The following is a 22,500-nucleotide window of genomic DNA, read 5'->3' as shown; positions in this document are numbered from 1 at the left end:
TGAAGCTTGTACTTTACAAAAAAAAACAACCTTTGGTTCAATAATCCCTTGCCTTATTAAGCACTTTGGGTCAAAGTGGCACAGAGAGGAGGAAGAGCCTTCTCCAACAGGAATACTAACAAATACAACCCTTATTATGAAGTAATAATCAGAGTTTCTTTTCAAAACTGATAATAAAGTAGGACCATACCACCTTTTCTCTAAAAGTACAAATTCATAAGAGGTTTGTTTGAAATGTATGAACAACTAAATTTTAGGTTAGCTTTTGTTACTACCATTTTAATAAGAAACATTAGGGGCTGGACTTCAGCTCAATCCTCACCATACCCATCAACTTCCTTTGTGACAAATATTTATCACTTAAAAAGCAAACAAATCTAAAACTACACAAACACACACAGTATCTGAGACCGGAACATTTTGAAAATTTGAGTGTGACAGAAAAACTGTGGAAAAGTCACAGCACAGATGTGAACATTGCTTGGTCTTAGTATTAGATTTAGGACTGCTGCAATCCATGTGATAACTAGAAGGTTATGGGCCATGCATGTAAACCTGACTGATGAAGGCCACATGCAAACTACTCTGATAAGAACAAGGTATATTAAAGTCTGATCAAGTGAATGGGGTCAGGATTAATTGCAAACTACTCTGATTGATAAGAACAAGGTCTATTAAAGTCTGATCAAGTGAATGGGGTCAGGATTAACATGATTGATGAGGACATGTACATGCAAACGTGGTTGGTAGGAGTATGTATAAAACCTTCTCCATGAGGATCTGCAGTCTCCTGAGACATTAAACTGATATATGGAAGATTCCCTTAAATTCCGGTAAAATTAAGTTTTACCACATTTTTTAAATAGGTCTTAGTAAAAACATATTGAAAAGGCAAAATATTCACTGGACGAAGCACTTAGATGACATTAAAAGCCAATGAAACTAGGTTATCTCCCTGCCATTGGACCTCCAAAAACTTCTCCTTGAGAATTAAATGAAGTTCAAAGCATAGAGACAAAGCATCTTGCCAGCTTCTGTGGTCTTTAAGGACTATTTTGGCTTCATTTTGTTTTAAACATATGACATTTCATATCAACAGGTCAAGTTCTGTAAGAGACACCCCATAATAAGACAGGCTGTAGGGAGATTCTGGTGTCTGACAACATGGCTACATCCTACACAGGATTTTCTAATGAAAAACTTGCTTGTGGATGCCTTTACATGTTCTAAATAAACAAACTAGGAATTAACATCACACATTGCCATTTCTATACAATTACCACAGTAATTAGCAGCAATAAACACTAAATGTTTAAAATCCTTCTTTCAGATCATTATCACCAGTCTTTCCTTTTTCTTTAAAATAAAAAAAAAAAAGAGAAAGGATATTTTCCTCTAACAGAACATCTCTTTAGCACATAAAGGATTAGCTAAATAAAAAGCAGCTATCCTCCCACCCAAGACATATGGGAAAACAAAGCTATTTGCATATATCCCCACAGGTCTCTTTTTGCTTGCCAATTTCCAGTCTTTAAATCATTATTAAGGCAAAAAGCCATTTAGCTGCTGATTTTTGTTAGCATGTTTTGCTAAAGAGAATACTCAAATCAGTATCAATTCCTCATAGCAGCATTTCAATCAAGGGATTTTTTTTTTTCAGTTAGGTGGGTAACATAAACAAGAACATTCAGGAACGCATTGATCTAAACTTCTCCAAAATCACTCACATTTACACACAAAATCCATAGGTATTCTTACCTCCTAATTTTCCAGTAAATCCATGACAAAAAAAAGTCCCTATAGATTCTGCTGGAGCAATACTTGAAAAATAACTGTGACCACAAATAAGAGGAAATTCGACTAGGCCTTTTGTTTTCTAAACAATCATTCAGAATCCCCAGATGGTTCTCCTGTTGTTCTAACACCTAAGCTTTCATTGTTATTAAGAAACAAAGATCTAATTAGCTATTGTTTTGCTAGATAGCAAGGGTAATCTTTCTGCCTATATTAATATTAAAAACCTGCAATGAAAATGCACTCCTCTTCTGCAAAGGGTCAGAGCTTCTCAAATACTCCCCCCGCCCCAGGTGATTATTAGTTTTGTAAGGATTTTCCTTTCCCTCAGGTGGCACTGCCAGGCCTTCTGCAGCAGAAGGGTCTCAAATTTGTCTGGTTTTACTATAAAGTGATTAATGGCCACAGTGCACAGAAGAATAAATTTCATGAAGTTCCAAGCAGAGGAAAAGGCCGCCTTCAGAGGAATTTTTAAAAAGTAAACAATAGAAAAGTAGATCTTGCATTAACTATGACCAAATTCAAAACTTTTTTGGCAGATCCTGAGGCAGCACAGTGACTACTGTAGAGCAAGGTTTTTAGAACTCTTTTAGAGATGGTTTACCCCATCCCAATCCGTTATACAATATAACAATAACAATGAGTCTTCCTGACATCAGCTGAGGAAGATGAAACACAGAAGGTTAATTAACACACAAAAGGGATTAAACACTGGAATGTTAGAAACAAACCCTTCCCTGAGCAATGGCAGTCATGAGTCCTGTGACCTTGTGTCTGATGTTTGGATTACCTCATGTTTAACAATGTCTGATTAAAGCCTTTAGTACCCTTGAATCTTCTGTAAGACCCTTTTCTTTTGGGATTCCCGATGTCGAACCTAACCAAGCACCTGCTGCTGCTGGGTTGATTCTTTGCTGTCTAATAGTTTGTGATTGTGTTCACGGTGCAAACTTTTGCACAGTAGGAATTTGGAACTCTCTCTTGTATTGACCACCTATTTTTTCAAAATGTATAGAAAAGGCTTGAGACCTCTACCATGTTAGGTTGATTTGAAATTGGTCAACAAGACCAACGTTATTCAGAATACAAGCAGACTGACAGATGATCTCACACATATGGAATGTAATCACAGATGCTGTATTTTTTCAGGAACCAAGTAAAATTCAACACAAAATGAACAATTCAGTCCTTGCATACATACAAACAGCCTGCTCTGCAAACAGTTACATGTTTCAATTTGAAGTTATATTTAGCCTTTACAGTCCCTCAATTCAGTCTAAAGATAGAGCACTTGGCACATGCATGAGTTTTGCAGGATAGGAGCCAATACTGTTTCATGGGCTTTCTGGCATAGATAGTATCAGGCTCTTTTGCTTAACAATGCCGCGTGCAGGTGTTTCCTCACATCAGACAGACCTTTCTGCATCAGCATTCGAACTCAGGAGTCATTCTCAGTATTTTATATAGGCTATAAATTCTCCAATTCCCTTCCTGTGATTACTCATTTATATCTGGACTTCAAGGAGACTGTTCACTCATTTAAAGTTACACTGGTACATCAGTTCTTGCATAATTAGAGAAAAAGACTGTAATAAAGTTTTCACCTTTATTCTTTATTATTTAACCAACCCAATCCAGATTCTTTAACTCAAACAATAGATCTCAGTCTACAAAACAAAATTCTTTTTCTCCCTCCCCCAAAAACGAAGCTTATAGTTAATTTTTACACTGTTTTTTTTTTTTTTTAAATGTACTGCAATAAAGTTGCTGAATTAGTGAAATTAAGCCCTTCTGTCACCTTCACTACATGAGCTAAGCCCCTAAAGGGAAGCAGACAAATCTCACTGCTAACTTTGTAGTTTTCTCTCTTGCCACTTAAGTCTAATAAGAGTTTTTTCAATCACATCATGTTATGAACCATCAAATGATTTTTCTGATGCAACTGTCTGAAAAGGCCCTAAATGTCTTATTGTTCTCTGACACAACCAAAAAACATTCAAGATTTCTATTATTGCTAATTAGCTAATTTTCTGTCTGTTACTATTGCACAGCGAAAGTTACTAAACCAGATCCAAAGCCATCTGGCTAAATTCTAATAATCCGAAGAGGACGGTCTGAGATTCCACCAAAACACACTTCCATCCTCTGGTGACATTAAAGCCATCACATCAACGTAAAATCTCCCTGCAGCCAGTCCATGGTTACTGAGAGGGTGGCTGCACTTGCCACTCACTTGTCTCTGGGGTTCCAACCCCTTCTGCTACCATGATTTGGCATTTTGTTCCTTTCTAATGGCTTAAGTAGAATTTAAGAGAAAGAAAACTTAAATACATCTGTCATTTGTACTCGGTCAACCCCACTATTTGGCCAATAATCCAACATTTAAAGTGTCCCTCTTTCTTTGCCTCCCACCCTTCCCACTGCAAGGCTGCCCTTGTTATTGCTGTTTTAATACCATAATATATGTTTCACTTAATTACAGCTTGTCCAGACTTATGTGGCTGCACAAGATGGGAGAGAATAAAAGATATAAACCACCACAAAGACTCCCACAGATACTAGTTCATACAGCAGAGACAGAGTATATCACCAAATATTGCTTGCTAAAGGGAGAGTGCACTTTGGGCACTAGAACTGTCATTTGGAGTCAAATATCTGCAGTCCAAAGTATTTATTTGGGGGTTTTTTTAATAATATTTGATGAACTCGTATATACTTCCATACAAGGTAATTGTAACACAGCATTCTTAATGTAGAGCAACAGGGAAGATCTTAACTCAAAATTAAAGCACACTGCTGTTCCTTCAGCCAACAGGATTTCTATTACACCACAAGTGCCTGGTGGGGTATCCAGTTAGGTGTTGGTGCTCAGGCTGCGCCGACTTGTTAATACAATGCCAGAATTTGACCTTTAATTATTCTTCCACATCAGGGGGGATTCACATTCCTACTGACAAAAATAAATGGAAAAAAGACAGTTCCTTCCTGTAAAGATTCTGTCATTTGAAGGATAAAGGTGATTGCAGAGAAACGTTGGTTCTAGTTAATGGATTATTCCTTTCTTAGCAAAGTTCCCTTGATGTTATAATATGGCTTTTGGAAGACAAGATATATCTTAATTCCTGTTAATGGCAATGTCAAATATTAATATCAGTGGGCCAAAGCAAAATGACTTTCAAAATCACTGAGGAGTTGCATTAGGACAAATGAGATCTCTGGGTTATGGTATGTTACACAAGGAAGGTATTTTGTATTTCAGGGACTGAGTATTTCTTGATCTTTTGGTATAAACATAACAACCATTCTTCCATGGCATACCTTCTCTATTTTCCTCACTCTGCAAGGGTGCTTTGCCAGGAAGAAACTTTGCTGATGATATAAGCAAATGGTGGCCAGTGGCAGACCAGAGGAAATCACAATCATATTAGAAATGAAATTCAAGCCAGCTATAACATATACCAGAGCTGAATTACTATCCTGAGTTCCCTTCCACGTCTGCTGTGCAACAGCTGAAGATATATCCAGCCAGAGGTTCAATTCTTACTGATAGATGAGATAGGCTGATGGGAAATGGGGACCATCAATAGTTCCTGACCCAGTAAGGCCTTCCAAGTTGATGAACTGAACTACTACCTCCAAATAGTGTTACAGTAGCTATGTTTCCATTCAGAGCTCTCCCATCGCAGGGAATCATCAATGAAATTACTGCGAGGGATGTCCCCACTCAATTTTCGTTTCTTTCTTGAAGCCCTCCACAATTTTCCCATGTGTTCTTGTTAGAAACAGCCTATTTGGGTCTTGATTACTAAAGCAAGAGAGATGAAAACAAAATATCCAGTATTAAAAAGGATCTCCATAGAACTCAATGTTTCCCAGTAATGATACTAATCCTATTTACTCAATTTGTACACAAAAATAAAGCATTATTTCCATTTAAACAAATGCTATAATAACATGACGAATATTAAATCACTCTCCAATGGAACTCAGACATCCAGATTACATTCCTAATGGGCCCTGACTCTGAATAATCCAAACTGCAAAACCTTTTTTCCCCTCTGCTTTTTATTTAATTCTTCATAGTCTAATGATGCATTTGCTTCTAAAATGATTGAAGTAACCCTTAAAATAACTCCCAAAGCAACAGATCTAAACATTAAATACACCAGAATGTAAATGCAGAAGGCACAAAAGGCCTGCACAGCATAATCCAAGGAAGAGCAAAACTCTGCCATGTTTGCAGTCCTCTGGCCAGGAAGGGAACCTTGTGTAGCTGTGGGCAGCTAGCTAGACATTAAAAACAAGTTTCAGAACCTTACTGAAATCAGAGTAAGATGCCTAGTTTATAGTCACACAAATATCTTAGCAGTCTAACACTCCCCATGTCTCTGCAATTTTTATACAATGGAACAAGCACAGCTACCTTATCTTGTATCACGAGGTATTAAACTCTAAATTGCTCAGATGCTATGATAAAAAAACCTCACTAAATGGATAGTTTAATGTAAAATCATAGAGGTAGTGTGTAACACAGATGACTCCAGTATAGACTAAGTGTACAACTTGGGGTCCTGCTCCGAGCCCAAATAGCTCCAAGTGCTTTAAGATCCGCATGGTTGAGGGAGTCTCCACAGTTTGACATCGACTACTCCCCTGAAGAGAGGGAGCATCGACATGGAAACTTCTACAGTACGAATTCTAAGAGTGTTTCACTAACAGGAATTCACATTTCTTCATTTTCTACCATTTCCTGATTTAATAACCTCCTTGGCAGACTATGTAACTTAACTTTGTTTGCATTCACCTCCACCTGAAAAATCAATCAAGCTTTACTTACCCTTCTTGATCATTGCCCCTTTTTTTCAGCTAAGGAAAAGTACCTTGCTTTCCTGCTTGCTGTTACAAAATAAAAGATTATCTTGCATTTTCATGAGGGCTAGGAGAATGGCCCTTGTGTTTGTTTTAATTCACAGCATGAATAATACTTATTTCATATTCCACAAAGATCACTGCAGTACAGACTATTTACAGTCTTAACTTGTCTCTTCAGAAAAGGAAAAAAAAAAAAAGCAAAAAGCAATTTGTGGCTTTACATTTAAAATCAATCTTGGATCACATGGATCAGATCTTTCCAGTTCCTGGATGTTGAACAAAAGGCTGGTTCTGTCTAATAATTTTGCTACATTATATATACACAAATGCAGTAGTCTACCACTTTACAAATATATGAATATATCACAAGCATATGAATACTGTGCAGGATCGGTAATAGCACGTAGTTGTTGATAGCCACACAATATGTAGAAAACCATTTTGACCCTCAGGGGTCTATAAAAATTACATTATCTACAATACTTCTCCTCTAAAAAGATTTCAGGAGTTTTACATTCATTGTGGTCCTCAAGATTAATCCCTTCTATGAAGACAATGACTAATAATGTTATCTCTTCTCTAGCGTACTCTGGCTCCATGCTTTACAAGCAGAGGAGAAACAAAAAGAATCTTTCAGAGTACATTCGTTCACTGTTTATCATCGATCAGCAGAGAAAAGGAATGGTCCTGGCCAAAGCACTAGCCCCAGCCTATGGAAAGGGTGCTGAAGAAAGCCAGCAAACCCACAAAAAAGCTTAGCTGTAAGAAAAATAAATAAATAAAACACAGTATCTAAATACAAGAAGTGTAAGAAGGAAAAGGAATGGGATTTCTGTCTCAATAAGGAAGACACAAAGCAGTGATGAGAAGCCATGCCAACTCTTAATTGGGTAAAACAAAAAAGAAACCATTTCCATCCAGGAAGGAAGTCAAAGGAGTCTTGCCCAGAGTGGCATCAGGAAGATTACTAGGAGGGACTGGGCAAAGGCAGGAAGGGAGCAGAGGCAATACGTTTCCTTGATTCCATATATGAACTCATGTCTACATTTACGCCCAAGCATATGCACATATGTGTACGTACATATATACACACACACACCTTTACCACTTTCCTTCAAATCCATACATATACACGTGTGTGTGTGGATATATGTATGAATTCTCTTCCCTCTCCCCTACCGCTTTCCATGAAAGACAACAGAGACTGGGAACCTATTCACCAAAGTTCGTTGCATATTGAGATATCTGAATATATTTTCTCAGAATGATGGCATTACTGCCTGAAGCCCTACATACATCCTCCAGGACAGACTTCTATCCCTCTGCTGTTCAATTTCCAGCTATGGATTTATTGAAAAATTTCTATATGGATGTATAAACATTCACTCTCTAACAAATGTGAACTAAAGAGACTCCCTTCTGGAATTGGTTCCTCAGATTCCCTGCTCAAGTACACAAAATCATCCTTACATTTCTCCTTGTCATTTTCACATGCCCGAACAAACAGTTTAGCCTTATGCCATGGCTTGAAAAGTCAAGAGATTCAAACTACCATCAGTCAGGGAAAGAAAGTCCAAGAATTTAGGACCTTCTGCAGATGACATCTACAATTTTCAAAGACCTCTCTGTTCAAAATGAATTAATTTGCACCCTCCGATTCAGGCTGCTGAACTTTGCACTTTCTTTAGACAGTGTGTGCTGTATTATGAAACATTTCTCTGTTTCAGAATATAAAGGGGAAAAAAACAGGGTCACCAATAGCCACTAGTTTCTGCAAAGTTGAGCCTAGAGACCGTTCACTAAAATGTTACAATGAGTTGAAAAAGAGACAGTAAAGAATACACAATGAGTGCTTTCAGGACTAGATTAATAATCACTTTTGACCAGATGACTGAGCTGAAAAACTGGTGAAAAACTGCTTCTAGTAAAGCCTTTCATTTACTTTTTTCATGAGCGTCCCCCCAGGTATATACTTCTGAAGCCTTTTAAAATACAAACTGATTTTTAAAAATAACTGTTTTGAATAAATAGCACAAGCCTTCTGTTTTGAAAGTGTCACTCCACAGCATTTTGAACTTTTTGAAATAACTTGCGTCTTCTCTTTGCAAAACATTTTTCAAACTATTTGAAAGGTTGAAATTATTTCCTTAACTTGCCTTGAATTTATGAGCAAGACAAGTTGCCTGAAACTGCCCAAACTGTTTGCCAAAGACCTCTGACTGGCTTCTACTACCATTGAAGTTCCAGGTAGGCTATGATAGCACTCATTCAGAGTAAAGGCTTTACCATAACTTTAAGATCCTTTGTATATCATATCAGGCATTGTCCTGAAACTGTTTAGTGAATAGCTTTTATGGGAAACAAACTCTGTCCACTGATCCTGTACCCTGCTAGGTATTATGGGGGGTTACAGAGGGGGAAGTCTTACTTCTGCTATTAGCACGCTTACTCATATACCTTAGAAATCAAAGTACTAAAATTAATTTATAAGTAATAATTTGAAGTGAAATTGACTTTCTTTAATTACATTTAGTGTTATATACTGAGATGCATTACTAAATAAAAAAATACTATCAAAAATGACAAAAATCCATGCTTAATTTAAGTGGGCCAATTACTTTAAGTGCTGCTACAGTCAGAGAAGTGATTCAAGGATAAATATGGGAACACAAAATACCATTTCTTCAATAGCTTCCAGATCAAATTCAATGTAAAAGTCAAAAGGTCAATTTTTTTCCCTCTACCCCATGGCATCACAAACTCCCCGTGCAACTTAGAGAGCTTGGCTGAATTCTTTCTATCCTCGTATTCTCTGCAGCAGCAATGATGAGTATACATTATGTTATGAGACATACTCTTTTCACAGGAAAATCTTCACTTTTTCCAGGTAGAAATTGAAGATTTTGTATTTGTCTGGAGTCTAGACATCCAGTCTCCCTAGTTATGCATGAATAACTAGGTGGTGCAGAATTTGTGTAGAATAAATGCTCAGAGAATTCTGTTCCTTGTTGAATAAAAATGTATTCAGGACCAGTCTGTTCCTCCTTTTATCATCTTATAAAGCAGCACCAATGACAGAGATGTCCAATGGACAGATTGATGACCACAAAGAAGTTATGTTTCTCTGTGGCTGGCTGCTTAAAATTTATACATTTTACTATTCAAACACGCCAATCCCGATTCAAGCTTCTCTGCAACAGTTCCAGCTGGGATGCTCCAACCAACTGAAAAACCCAAGTATTTTCCATAACACATGCAAACTCAACAACACAGCACATGCAGAAAAGTCTATCACTTTCTGGTAGAGTCAGGTTTGCTGAACAGGCACATACCAACACGTGCAGTTGGTTCAACACTTCTCAAGCACTAGATTCCCTGTATTTACATTAAACAAGGCATGCTCACTGGAAAATCCTGTAGAGAAATATGGCAGTCCTACTGATGCAGAAGTGGTTGTCTGACAGCTGAAATAATGATGCAGAAAGCAGAAGATAATTTATGTTATACTGACAAGAATAAAAGAAAACTTAAAGGCAAAGTAAAGCAGGTAAAATGAAAGTAGCTTATGTGCAAATGTTCTACTTTGCTTTTGTTGTGACAGCCAATGCTTCACATCACAACTGATTTGCAGTGTTACACATGGATTGTGTAAAAGCATACATTTCTTCATTTTCATTACTATATTCCTTTGCAAATTAAATAATTGCAAGAGTAGCAGCCTGCACAAAGGGACCTTTACAAAAGAGAGACCATTCCAGGATCAATAGCTAGTTGTAAAACTATTGATAGCATAATTCCTGTAACTTCCAATCAAGGTTGAGGCCCTTGGCAGGTAGGACTCAGAAATAAAACTGCCACGTAATTGCTGTGGGAGACAAAACTTCTCATGAAACTCATCACATTGAAAACCAAGTTCTTTCTACATAGCAAGATTCATCAGGTAGCATTCAAAATTAACGTGGCATCAATGATTATAATGAAAAAAAAAATCTCTAATCTTAAAAAGAAAATTACAATGGAAAATAATTTCTAAATCAATAAATTGTGAGTTGTTTTGGGTTTGTTTTTTTTTTCCCCCCTATAGGAACAAAACTCCACAGACAGATTTGAAAGGTCCAAAATTCTTCAAAAGTTTTTTCTGTAAAACTTTTGTACAACACTTTTCTTAACCAGACAACACTCACTTATTGACACCAAAAATTAAGAATAAAATATTACAGCTCCCTTTCACAGGTCTAATAACATTTTCATTGACAAAACAGAGTCATAAAAAAAACCTGTTTTTTCTTACATTTTGTAATATGAGTATGTGTACATTTCTGTAGGAAAGCAGAGAGACTTGATATAATTACAGAGACAAAGTATTTTTCAACTATAAGATTAACCTAGTAAAAACATAACCATTACTCACATTTCTCTTCAAAAATATGACTTGGTATTCCTCACTGTTTTCATTTTCACATCTAGCTTCCAAAATCCTTCTCAAATCCTTCCTCTCACCCTACATCTGTTTATTTTTTTCACCCTAGAAGCACACTTTCAACTGTTTATTACTCAGCCTCATCTTACTGTGGGCAGCACCCACTGCCAGCCTATAGTCATTTTAGAGCTTGATAAGATTCTTTATGAAACTTGCCACACTACCAATCTTTGTGTCAGAAAATTTGATTACTGATACTTCTATATCCAGGTCAGCAAAATAAAACATTAAACTTCCCAGCAGGACTTTACACACAGATGCAATGTATGTAGAGGCACAAAAGATGCTCCTGTAGAGGAAAAAGCAATTCAAAACACATCAACACAGCTGAAGCTTTTTGGGATGACACAGCAGATCTGTGATCTGTTGCAGGTTCTTTAACAGGTGGGTAGACCTATTTCCACAGAGCATCGTCTGACAGTCATTGACAAACTTAGGGTCAATTCATTTTTTTCCCCAGAAAACTAATGTCAAATACCACGATTTAGCATGGGTTTTTCATAAAGACATTTAAAGTCAAATAACGCATTTAACACGACCTTGGTCCCTTGAGCTTTTACTGGAATTGCCTTATTCCTCAATGTGCCACTTAATTCTGTTGCCTAAAGAATTTCTAAAGAACTTTCAAACACCAGTCACATGGAGAGGAAGGCTTTTCTTTCCATTTCACAGATGGGAAAGGGAAGCATACAGGGGCTAGAAAGCCTTCCAAGATCACAGGGCAAAGAATACCAGGGACAGAGAGAGGGCTCAGACTGCTTCATTCTGGCCTGGAGCTCCAACAGCTCTACACATCAGCAAGAGAGGAGACTTGTCTTATCTTAGCAATGGCTTATTTGAATTGTTATAGTGCCTAGCTATCACTTTCATATCAGGCAGCAGTCTCATCAGCAAAAAGCTCCCATTGTGATCAATGGGGAGTAGATTTCCATGCGTCTTCTGAAATTATGCACAAACTATAAATGAGACAAGTGGAAAAACAAGGGCTGAGTCACGAAGATGCAGTATCTATATGAACCCTTATCTTTTCTTATATAAATACAGGAGAACCATATGGATATGTATCAACTGACCTTTCCCCCATCGGTACTGCTCAGGGGGAGAACAGTGTATCATCGAGAAGAGTCTGAATGCTGCAACTATCAAGTCTGAGGTCCCTGAAAGGTCACTTCTCCAGAACCAAGATATTACCCATTTCTTGCTATTATCCATTTCTTCACCACAACGGACAAAATCTAAAAGCTGGTTTCACGTTAGATGGAATGCCACAGTTTGTACCCTGCTTCTACCATTTCCATTTAGCAATCTTTTCCTTTAAAACTTCTGCATCTTTCCTGTGAAATCTGTCCATTTCTTGTTAGAATATTTCAGGCGTTTTACTGGAAAGGACCATATTCTTTCACTGAAGTTGCGCATACAAATTTCTATCTGTAGCTTCTGTGTAAAATAAGGCATATTTTATCGTAAGCACAACAATATTAAGGGTCTTGTTAGGCTGTTTAGTGACTAGTTTGTATTTCTAATTGCCAAGTCTGTTACTTTTCCTTAATTTAGCCAGTGCAGAAATTATAATCGAAAATGTATGTCTGATAAGGGACCAGTAATTCATGAGGTAAAAAATTTTCAGCTTCAGTATAGCACAGCATTACTACAAACATGGGACTTCTTTAAATTGTGCAATGTTATTTTGTCTTTAGAAAACCTGACAGTTTCCACAAGGAAGACACCAAGAGATTGGCTGGTTTTTAGAGATCAGCAGATGGACAAATTAAAACATTACTCCAGGGAATAGTATAACTTCCAGAGAGCAGGTAGAGGAGGACTATTTATTACAGTAAACCACAAAAGCCCAGTGCTGGAAAATCTCTGTAATCATAAACATGTGTTCTTCAAGTGACCTCCCTCCTCATGGCCAGCAGTCAACTCCTGCACATAGAGCGGGGAAGTGGTGCTGGAGATGCGTAAGCACGGCTGTGCTGAAGCTAACTAATGAGGGCAACGGGCGTGCCCTGGGAGCCAGGCTGCTGTTCTTGAGCTCAGCGTGCAATATCCTGGGAACTAGGTTATTTATCCCCTGTTCACCAATGCTTGCCCAGAGCTGGCAAGGTTCAGTTGGCTTCTGTACAGAAATGCCTTCCACCAATTTCTTATGAAAAAAATCCTTCTAGGGGGATTAGCATAAGATGCTTGTCGCATCTGAGACGAAGAGGAGAGGAAACAGTGCATGGGCAGCTGCAGCATGCAACACGCTCTCCACTGGAAGGAGCAGAATGCCTGTGGTAATTTTCCATCCCCTTCTAGTGTCTGTCTTATTGATACAGACTGAAAGTCAGCCTGTGGTAAACGGAAAAGATAAATTTGATCATAAGTGAACTTACAGAGTATGTGAATTAAGGGTTTCAGGATTTGGTACCGAGATGTTAAACCTTTCCAGAACAAGGCAAACAAACACAGATGCACTACTGGAATAAGTGATACCATAGTTCAGTAACTAGGTTTGCTACCAGGGAAAATGGATGATAGCAGTTTGTACATAGAGCATCTGACACCAGAGCCACAAAAAAATTTTTCACGATGAGGGTGGTGAAACACTGGAGCAGGTTACCCAGAGAGGTGGTAGATGCCCCATCCTTGGAAACATTCAAGGACAGGCTGGATGGGGCTCTGAGCAACCTGATCTGGTTGAAGATGTCCCTGCCCATTGCAGGGGGGTTGGACTAGATGACCTTTAAAGGTCCCTTCCAACCCAAACTATTCTATGATTCTATGATTCCCAGAGGTTAAAAGATCCCTGACTCAAGCAGTTTTGGAAGGTTAAAGCTACAAATCAGCAGGAGAGAAACAACAGTAACTATAAAAGGATGTTTGTAAGACACCCTTTTAAGATTTCCCTCCCCCCTCCCCATTCTTGGAAATAACTGTTAGAATAATTTTAACTTTTTAAGCCCAATCCTCTGCTACATAGCAACTTTCTCATCACCACCAGAAGGCCACCAAAAGAACACCTACCACATACCTTGTGGTTTTTGCTTTTAAAGCATTCACAAATGAAGTGTTACGTAGGACAATAATTACATAGCAGTTTATTTGCTGGGTTGTTAGATATTTGAGTCTATATATTAACTCTACAAGTACCATGACGGCGTTCTCATGCTTCAGATAATTCTATATAATTAAAAGGATGTTACAGCCTCAGTTGATTTCCCACTTAAAATCACCCTCATTATCTTCAATCTGCCTGTTGAAGAAACAGCAAGTGACATCTCTAACAACCGCAAATGAGAAAGCTGCATCCAAGACTTTCAGAACTTATTCGAGCTCAGGACCCTTTGCATAGCCGTTTTGTTTTGTTTTAAACTAGGAGTAGCCCAACTTCAAACACAAAGATGTTCTTTCTCTCTGATTCACCACTGAAAATCTGTCATTATATAGGGAGAATGTAGATAAAGATCTATTTTGCAGTTGTTGAAGACTATGTATAAAATCTAAACTATATGCACAGATACACATAAGTTTATTTTTCCAACTACAATTTAACCTTAATTTCCTTGCTTTGTATTCTGTTCATAGTAAGTCACCACACCAAAAGCTTACACATCACATTTTAAACCAAAAAGTGTTTACAGGGTTTTAAAACATACGGTAGAAAATATATTTTCCCCATTACAGATCCTATATCCATTACAGATCCTCTATCCTAAGATGAGAGTGCTGAAAATACTGCTAGTTAAGCATATGGAACAGCGTTCATCCCAGTTGAGTGGGGGGGGAGCAGGACGAACCAAAAAATTATGCACACATTTCCCTTTCACTCTGAGAGCCTGGCACAATGAGAGATTTATTTTTTCATTGATTCTTTACACCCGTCATAAGGTACTAAATTTGCTTGGGCAGAGATCCCTTTTCCTCAAGTTTCAGCCCAAAGTAAAAATTTTGCTGAAGGAAATGCATCAGATGTAGTGAAAATGCTAACTCTACCTTTTAGTTTAATGCCAGGAAGTATATCACTGTGAAATTTAGTCCAAATGGAGAACAGTGTAAGGAAGCATGTTAAAAAAGAAATAGTAATAGTTATTGTGAAAATTAATTTTTAGAGAACAGTACTCAGCTTTGATATAAAGTGTTTTCTGGGAATGGGTAGAGGCTGTGTTGAACTTCCTTGCACAGCTATGTGACCCCTGCCAATCAATGTCAACACTTTATTAATATTTTACTGAAAAAGCGTGAGATGATTCAAACTTCAGCTGTCTTGGTAGGTGTTGCTAAGCAACTTTGCTGCTTGTCTGAGAACTAGTTTTCACAGCAACCTTTCCTTCAAAGGCCTGCATCCACTTGAAACACTTTCCCTTTTGTCAATGAAGAACCCAGCAAGTTATATTCCACCCCTCCCTTTATATTTCCCTCTCCATCTCCCAGTTAAAAAGAAATCAATTTAATAGTGTCTGAAGTTCTCCACTTTACTTACCATAATCACTGTCATAAAATACTATGAATTTCTGCCACCGCAGCTCAGTGACCAGTTTCAGCATAACATCATTGAGGCGGACTGGTGGTCGGGCAGCCAGCGTGTACTCCTCCTCCTCCAGGCTGGGGTTCAGGTGGCAGGCTGTGCGTGGGGAGCCTCCCGTGTTGCGCTGTACAAAAAGGTGTGGGATGTGCATGGCATCCGTCAGGGACTGCAGGGCATTGGCCGAGGCACAACCAGTGGACGTCACTAAGGCTAAGATCCCCAGGGTCATCAGGTCACAGGCTGGAGAAGACAAGAAATAAAGTGGGGTTAGAACAAGCTCAATAATTCCTTTGACCAACCTAGATGCTAAGTAGGGAACAAGACAGGCTTTACCGTTGCCATTAACACAGAGCTGAACTGATTTATATTACAATATCAGCTGAAGCCTTTCAGAGTTACGTCCTGTACCTTTACAGTAGGAGACAGTATCTGCAATCTGTACCGATAAGACAAAGTTGAGGACAGATAATATTACTACTGCCATTTCTTCAGGCAGGAGCTGATGCGGATGGAGATTACGGCCCTTGCTTCAGGTCATTCCTGGTGGAAGCAGGAACTGAACTCCCGTCTTTTAAAACCCACCTCACCACTTCCACGTCTTAGTCTTTCTTGTACACATTGGATAAAGACTTCGGACAATAAAGAGCAATTTCAGCTTCAAGGATTTGTCTTATACAAGAGTTTTGAAGGATTTTTAAATTGATGAAAAAACATTCACTATGTGTCTCAGAGCAACAAAGAAACAAGAAAGGCACTCGTTAGAACAAAGGCAACTCGTGAATGACTAAACAATTATTAACTGTAGCTGTCTTTAAAAAGATCTGGAAAAGCACGTATCATTTAAAAACACAGCATATATATTTGAGCCCATCTGCTTTTGAGAACGAAGCATTAGGTGAGTTTGAAACATAGGCCATGCAGGTTGGGCAGCCCCGGGCAGAGCTGTGTTCATCCTTGCTCTGCTGCTCAGGACGTCCGGCAGCCTCTCACAGGGCTCACTCTTCCCAGGACTCCTAGGAAGACCACCTGATATTCAGCTGGGGTTAGAAAATGTTTCCAGCCAAGGCCCCCAGCTATAATTCAGCAGCTATTTAGCCAGTGGTGGTGGTAAAACTATGTAAGACTATAAGGCAGCTGTTAATGCCCGTTTTCACTAACCCTCTTGAATAAGCAGCAGCAAAGTTGGTCCCTGGGAGCTCCGCACAGTGAGCGCTCATAGGTTAGCGCTGCACCAGCCCTGAGGGTCCTCCAGGGGCACTTGGCACTTCCTACTCCTCTCCTCCTTTGAAGAGGGCTGGGGGCGAGCTCAGGGTTTCAGTAGCAGTTTCAGTTCCTGGGCAACCACCTGCACAAGCACAGCCTGCCCAGAGGAAACCAGCCACTCTGCTTGTCCGGGACAGAGGCCCACCAGAATAAAGCCAGACAGGAGGTGACAGGAGATGCTCCACAGTCCTGCTGCAAGTCTACATGAGCCTGCTAACAGTGGATAAACAAAAGAGCTGCTGGGGCGTAATTCAGAGCCCCTCCGGGACATGCTGAGCAGGAAATTCTGCTTCCAGCTGGAGAGGCGAGGCTGCCCTTGCCGGTGCTTCCCCCGTGCAAGGCGACCACCTCAGCACGCGAGAGAGAAGGCTGCCCACGCGCGGCACGTGCTGCGGGACTGCCGGGGCACGTGTTGGGTCTGGTAACGCAGGGGAGACATGCTGCCACCCTGTTACGGACCCGCCACCTCTCATCTCCGGTGGAAATGGACTGACCGGAAAGGTAGAAAAATGAACACAATGTATTAAAAGGATTTATTTTTCCTCCTCTAAACACTTAAGTATATCTCCACTTTCAGAAGCCAAAAAGTCAAAGGGACTGGACAGGTTATGAATAATTAATAGTAATTAACAGTTAATTATCAATTAATATTAATTACATAAAGCCACAGTAATTAAATACATAAGTGTTTCTAATGCAACCAATGAACCTTTTCACCAAATATCATCTTAGACCAGAGAGAAAATAAATATATTTCACTTTGATATAGCATAAGAGAAAGAAAATGTTTGATCTTGTCTATGCACAGAACATTCAACACGTATCCTAACGCAACAGAGAAAGATGAAGTGCTTTTAAAATTATTTCCTTAATGGTCTTTACAATAAACATATGTCAGCTGCGTTATCTAAATTTACTCTGTGTTGATTATAGTTATATGAAATTGTTCTTTGTTTTTCCTGAGAGCTGACCTGATTTAACAGCAGGGAGGCATTACATTTGCCAAATGGGAGACCCAGGTTCGGGAACAGATTTGATTTCCCAGGCTTCTTGCCAGAGAAAACTGAACATGTCATACAGGTAATTTATTTAGTCACAGTAGGAGAGGGAACAGAGAAGTGGGAACAGAGGGAGAGAACAGCAGAGCTGAGCTATAAACCCCTGCAGAGATCACCAACCAGCAAGCTTTGCTGTCACCAAGGGTGAGAGAAGCAAGCCACATGAGTCTGTAGAAGGAACAATTTACTTGCAAAGCAGACAGAAGGAGAGAAAAAAAACCAAAGCCCTTTCTGATGGTAGGCTGCAGTCAGAGTCACTTATTTGTGGAATATAGAGCTGATCACCAGTTGTATAACAAGAGATAACTTCATTCAGCAGTTGACACTAATCAAAAGCTGCTCACTTATTAGCAGCAAAAAGACCAGAGACACAAGAGACCACAGCAAACGGGCCCCCTTATCTCCCAGCACAGGCCACCGAACACAGCTGAAATATCTCAGCAAAGACTGTTTTGGTTGAGGCATTTTCCCAGCGTTTTGTAGTTTGTGTCAATAGGTTAAAATGAAGAATTAGTCAATACGCTTCTACATTCTGATATTTTGTCAATTGATTATGTTTTGCCTGAAAGCATATGCTACACAGTAAGTGTTATCTCCTCTTGCCTCTCTGTTTTGAGATAGTATAGCAGGCAATAAAAAACTGGAATGACTAAGGAAAAAAGGTTTCATGTTTTCTGAATTGCTTTGTTTAGTCAAATTACAGAATGTGAAACAGAACGTGTCATATTTCTAACAGAAGACTTTCACTATATAAAAATGCAATGGATTCCAAGAAGTTCAACCTCTCCACACTTATTACAACTGAAGGGTGAGAATAAGCTTTTAGCACATAAAGAAGAAAAGTATTACTTTCTACATGAGTAATACAACGGGGAACAACTACATAACAGACTCTAATTCATTAAAAAACTCATTAACTCTTAAGACATCTTGAAATTCCTTAGCAAGAGAATGTTTGAGGATTATACAATCCCAGAAGAAAACTCTGGCAACAATTTTTTTTAGGATTTCCCCCCACATGCCTGTACTTTCTTGCATACAAAACTCTGACATAAGAAAAGATATGTAATTTTCTGTTTCACTTCATACTAGCTATGAATTTTCAGCAACAATCAATCAAGCCTCCCTGACTATATGACTAAATCTCTAATTCTGTATGTCAGTTGCAGCTTCATAAGCACTCAAAAGAACCTGCAATTTTTGCACATGAATTTCATAACCCCATCTTGATTTCCTTAAAGCTGAAATACAGAGATTTGAAGTGCCTTGGTTCCTGTCAACCTACTAACAAAAGGGAAAGGGGAATCAAAATACCTTAAGATCTTTAGTGATCTTTAATTAGTATAGTTGTAGTTGTAACAATTTCATATTTTTATAACTAAGATGCTTTCATATTTATTTATCCTGTAGATATATTTCTGTAGGTAAGTTTCAAGAAATAATGCTTTTAAAGAATTTGTTCCACAGATAAAAAGATACCATGTTCTAGCAATCCTGCTTCCAGATTTCACGGCTATATGAATAGCAATAGTTATTAGTTTGCTGTACTGAATGCCTTCATCGCCATCAGGCTGCATTTTCAGAGGATATCAACATTCTACAAACCATATAGCAAGAAATGTGTATGTTAACGTGATGAAAACATGAACATCACCACACCTATAGAAGAAATCTGCATTCATCTATTTGAGCAGATTAAATAATTTCTTGGTAGCTGTTCATCGATGTTGGTCTCCATCAACAGACCATCTCTCAAGTTTATACTTAGATTTCATTGAAGTTTTCCAAATTATTGATTAATCCAGTTTTTAGTTGTTTCAGTGAAGTATCTCTCCTAACGTGTTCTTTTGAAGTCTGTTTTCCCCTTTCCACATCTGCTTGACATTTTACATCTTGAACTGTTATTTCCATCACAGAGTTTCACAAGACACTGTCTACTCTCTTCTCCATCTGTTGCGCTGTTTTTTTTCCATTTTGCTTCTCCATGTTACCTCTGTCATGATGTTGGCAGAAGCAACACAGGTGAACGTATTTTGGGTATCTTCTGACATCCATTTGTCTAACTTAGCTCTTACATCATAGCAATACATACTAAACTTTTCTCTCATTCTGTGACCCACATCTCTAACTCCACTCATATCCCATTAAGACCACACTTAAGCCTAGAAGAACTGCTATTATTTTTCAGACTGCACCTTATCCATATGACCTTTTTTAATCAGTGGGACTCCTCATGGCACATGAGATGATACAAGGATTCTGCTTTGCTACAATCATGTTGAAGGTCTTGCTCTTCTACCATTGCCTTGTATATTGCCATCCTATTTCTGAAGACAGGTGCAGATGGCAAGTCCTGATTTGGCACCATCTTCATAGGGATATTTGCATTAAGAACTTTAGCTCAGATCTCTCTGTAATTAAATCCTTCTCTCTCCAAACTGCAGGGAATGAAAATACTCAAAGAGAAACTGTTATCTTGCTCCTGGCAACATGACAATATGACCATCTTTCAGTCGCCCTTTCAGTGGTTTCCTATTATTCAGAAAAGGGTAGAAACTTGTTCCTTTGTTTCCACAATTATCAATAGACCAGCTGCCACTGTAATTTCAGATCTAACAATATATCCACCTACTGGCATTCACACTGCCTCTTCAAACTTCAATGCCTTTCTGTCTCTCACTTCTGTGTATCACTATAGCTGGTCCTACCCACTTTTGGAGACCATCTGATAATATTTGATAAATCCTCTCTGAATCATTTATTTTTACTTGATTTTTTTTTTTCTTTTTCAGTTTGACTAATCCTTAGGAGTTCTTTACTGCAATGCAAATGGAGAATCATCCTAATCACAACTAACTCGCATTTTAAAAAATTTCACTGTTTGAAACTTGAGAGGTTGCTGTCTTTTTGCTCAAAGATTTTCAAATGAAAGAAGAGAAGTTCAGATCTGGCAAGAGAATGGAAATCCAGCCACACTGCATATCTCTGATGTTTCTGGTGTAGTACTCTGCAATGAAATGATTAACAAAGTTGGCACTTAAGTGTTTGTAATTACATTTCAAAGCTACCATCCTGCTGAGTTGAGATGAGGGACTTAATGCTTGCCTTTGTACTATTGTCTCCGTCAATCTGGCAGAAAACTAATTTTTCACATTGTTTATCTTTGAAAACCGGGGTGGGGGGGGGTGGGGGGTGGGGTGGAATCTTTTTATCATTAAAACATCAAATACCAGAGAACATAGCAAATTTGGGGCGGGGGGGTGGGTGGAATATCTATTTTGAGAACCTATATCCTAATATTCCATGAGATTATCAAGGCCTATAATTTGTTCTGCTGAAACTGCATAGTTAGCAAATCTACCAACTGACCTAGCAAGTAGAATATCATGTGCTATATACAAATAAACACACAAGGAACTAGCTATTGTATTATTCACATACAGAAAATTTAATCAGCAATTTGGTTCATTAGCCAATTTTATATATAAACAGATACATGTAACAACAGATACATGTAACAAAAGTTTTGGGTGAAACACTAGAATAGCAAAGAGTTAGGAGATAAAAATATATCCGTTCAGAAAGCTGATAAACTGTATCTTTAATCAAGATGTAAGGTCTTTGGGAAACACATCCATTAAGATATTCTTAAATTAAATGGAAAAAGTCCTTCTGGGAGGTTTGTTTGGAGGACTGAAATGAGCTGGAAAGGATGATGATAGAAGAAAAAAGACTGCAGCCCACCAAGCAATATTTCAAAATCAAGAGGTTGATGATACAATACCTTCAGCTAAAACCAAAATAACACAAACCAGAGAAGCGAGCATTTTCACACAGATCTAAACAAAACCCAAATATTTCTGCTGTAGTGCACAAGAAACTTCTACGAAGTCAGGGGCACCAACCTATAACAAATTCAGCCACACAGAAAAATGGCAAAAGACTACTCACTATCTACATTTTAATTCTCTTTAGGCCTCAAAAGGCCTTTAAAATTTAAATGCTTTTGTGCAAAACCAGTCCATCAGGCAGACAAAATTACAGAATAATCTTATTAATATCATTGAAAATGCTTCTATTAAAGATATTGATCTATAGAAAGATTCACTCCTACTGTTGGTGAATTAAGGACAACATCAGAATTAGTCATTTAAGCACTCACTCAACCTGATGCTTCACTAAATGAAGTTTCCTGAAGAATATTTTTTTCCTTTCTTTACATTTTATGACGTTTGCTTACTCTTCAGCTTCTTTCAGTAACTGAGAAAGGCAATTCATAATGAATTTGAATCTCATGCTATGCAGTTGTCCTTCCTTTGGATACTCCGCAATATTTTTTCTTTGTTCCATTTGTGTAGGCTTTTACTTACCTTTATGTTCTGTACTTACACTATGTTTCTTCAAATAACTCGGAATTTATTATTTTTATTATGAAAACCCTACACAAAGCTATAGTTACTCACTGGGTAACTGTTAATAGAGAAAAAAAGATAACAAATGTAGACAGCAAAAATAGCTTATGT

General features: G+C 38.3%; 1 protein-coding gene across 1 annotated transcript in view; it reads right to left on the bottom strand.

Annotated features, from left to right (window-relative positions):
- The window catches only part of GRID1 (glutamate ionotropic receptor delta type subunit 1), a gene marked incomplete at both ends in the record, with an annotated part of 541,866 nt that overhangs the window by 305,186 nt on the left and 214,180 nt on the right, over positions 1-22,500 (bottom strand). Inside the window, one exon of the mRNA XM_082309213.1 lies at positions 15,612-15,896. Within this exon, the coding sequence (XP_082165339.1) occupies positions 15,612-15,896 (285 nt within the window). The remainder of the gene's footprint in view (positions 1-15,611; positions 15,897-22,500) is intronic.

This window comes from Platalea leucorodia, assembly GCF_965183815.1.
Source record: "Platalea leucorodia genome assembly, chromosome: 4".
Taxonomy (NCBI): domain Eukaryota; kingdom Metazoa; phylum Chordata; class Aves; order Pelecaniformes; family Threskiornithidae; genus Platalea; species Platalea leucorodia.
Note: the sequence above shows the minus strand (reverse complement) of the source record. Positions and strands in the feature narration are given on the sequence as shown.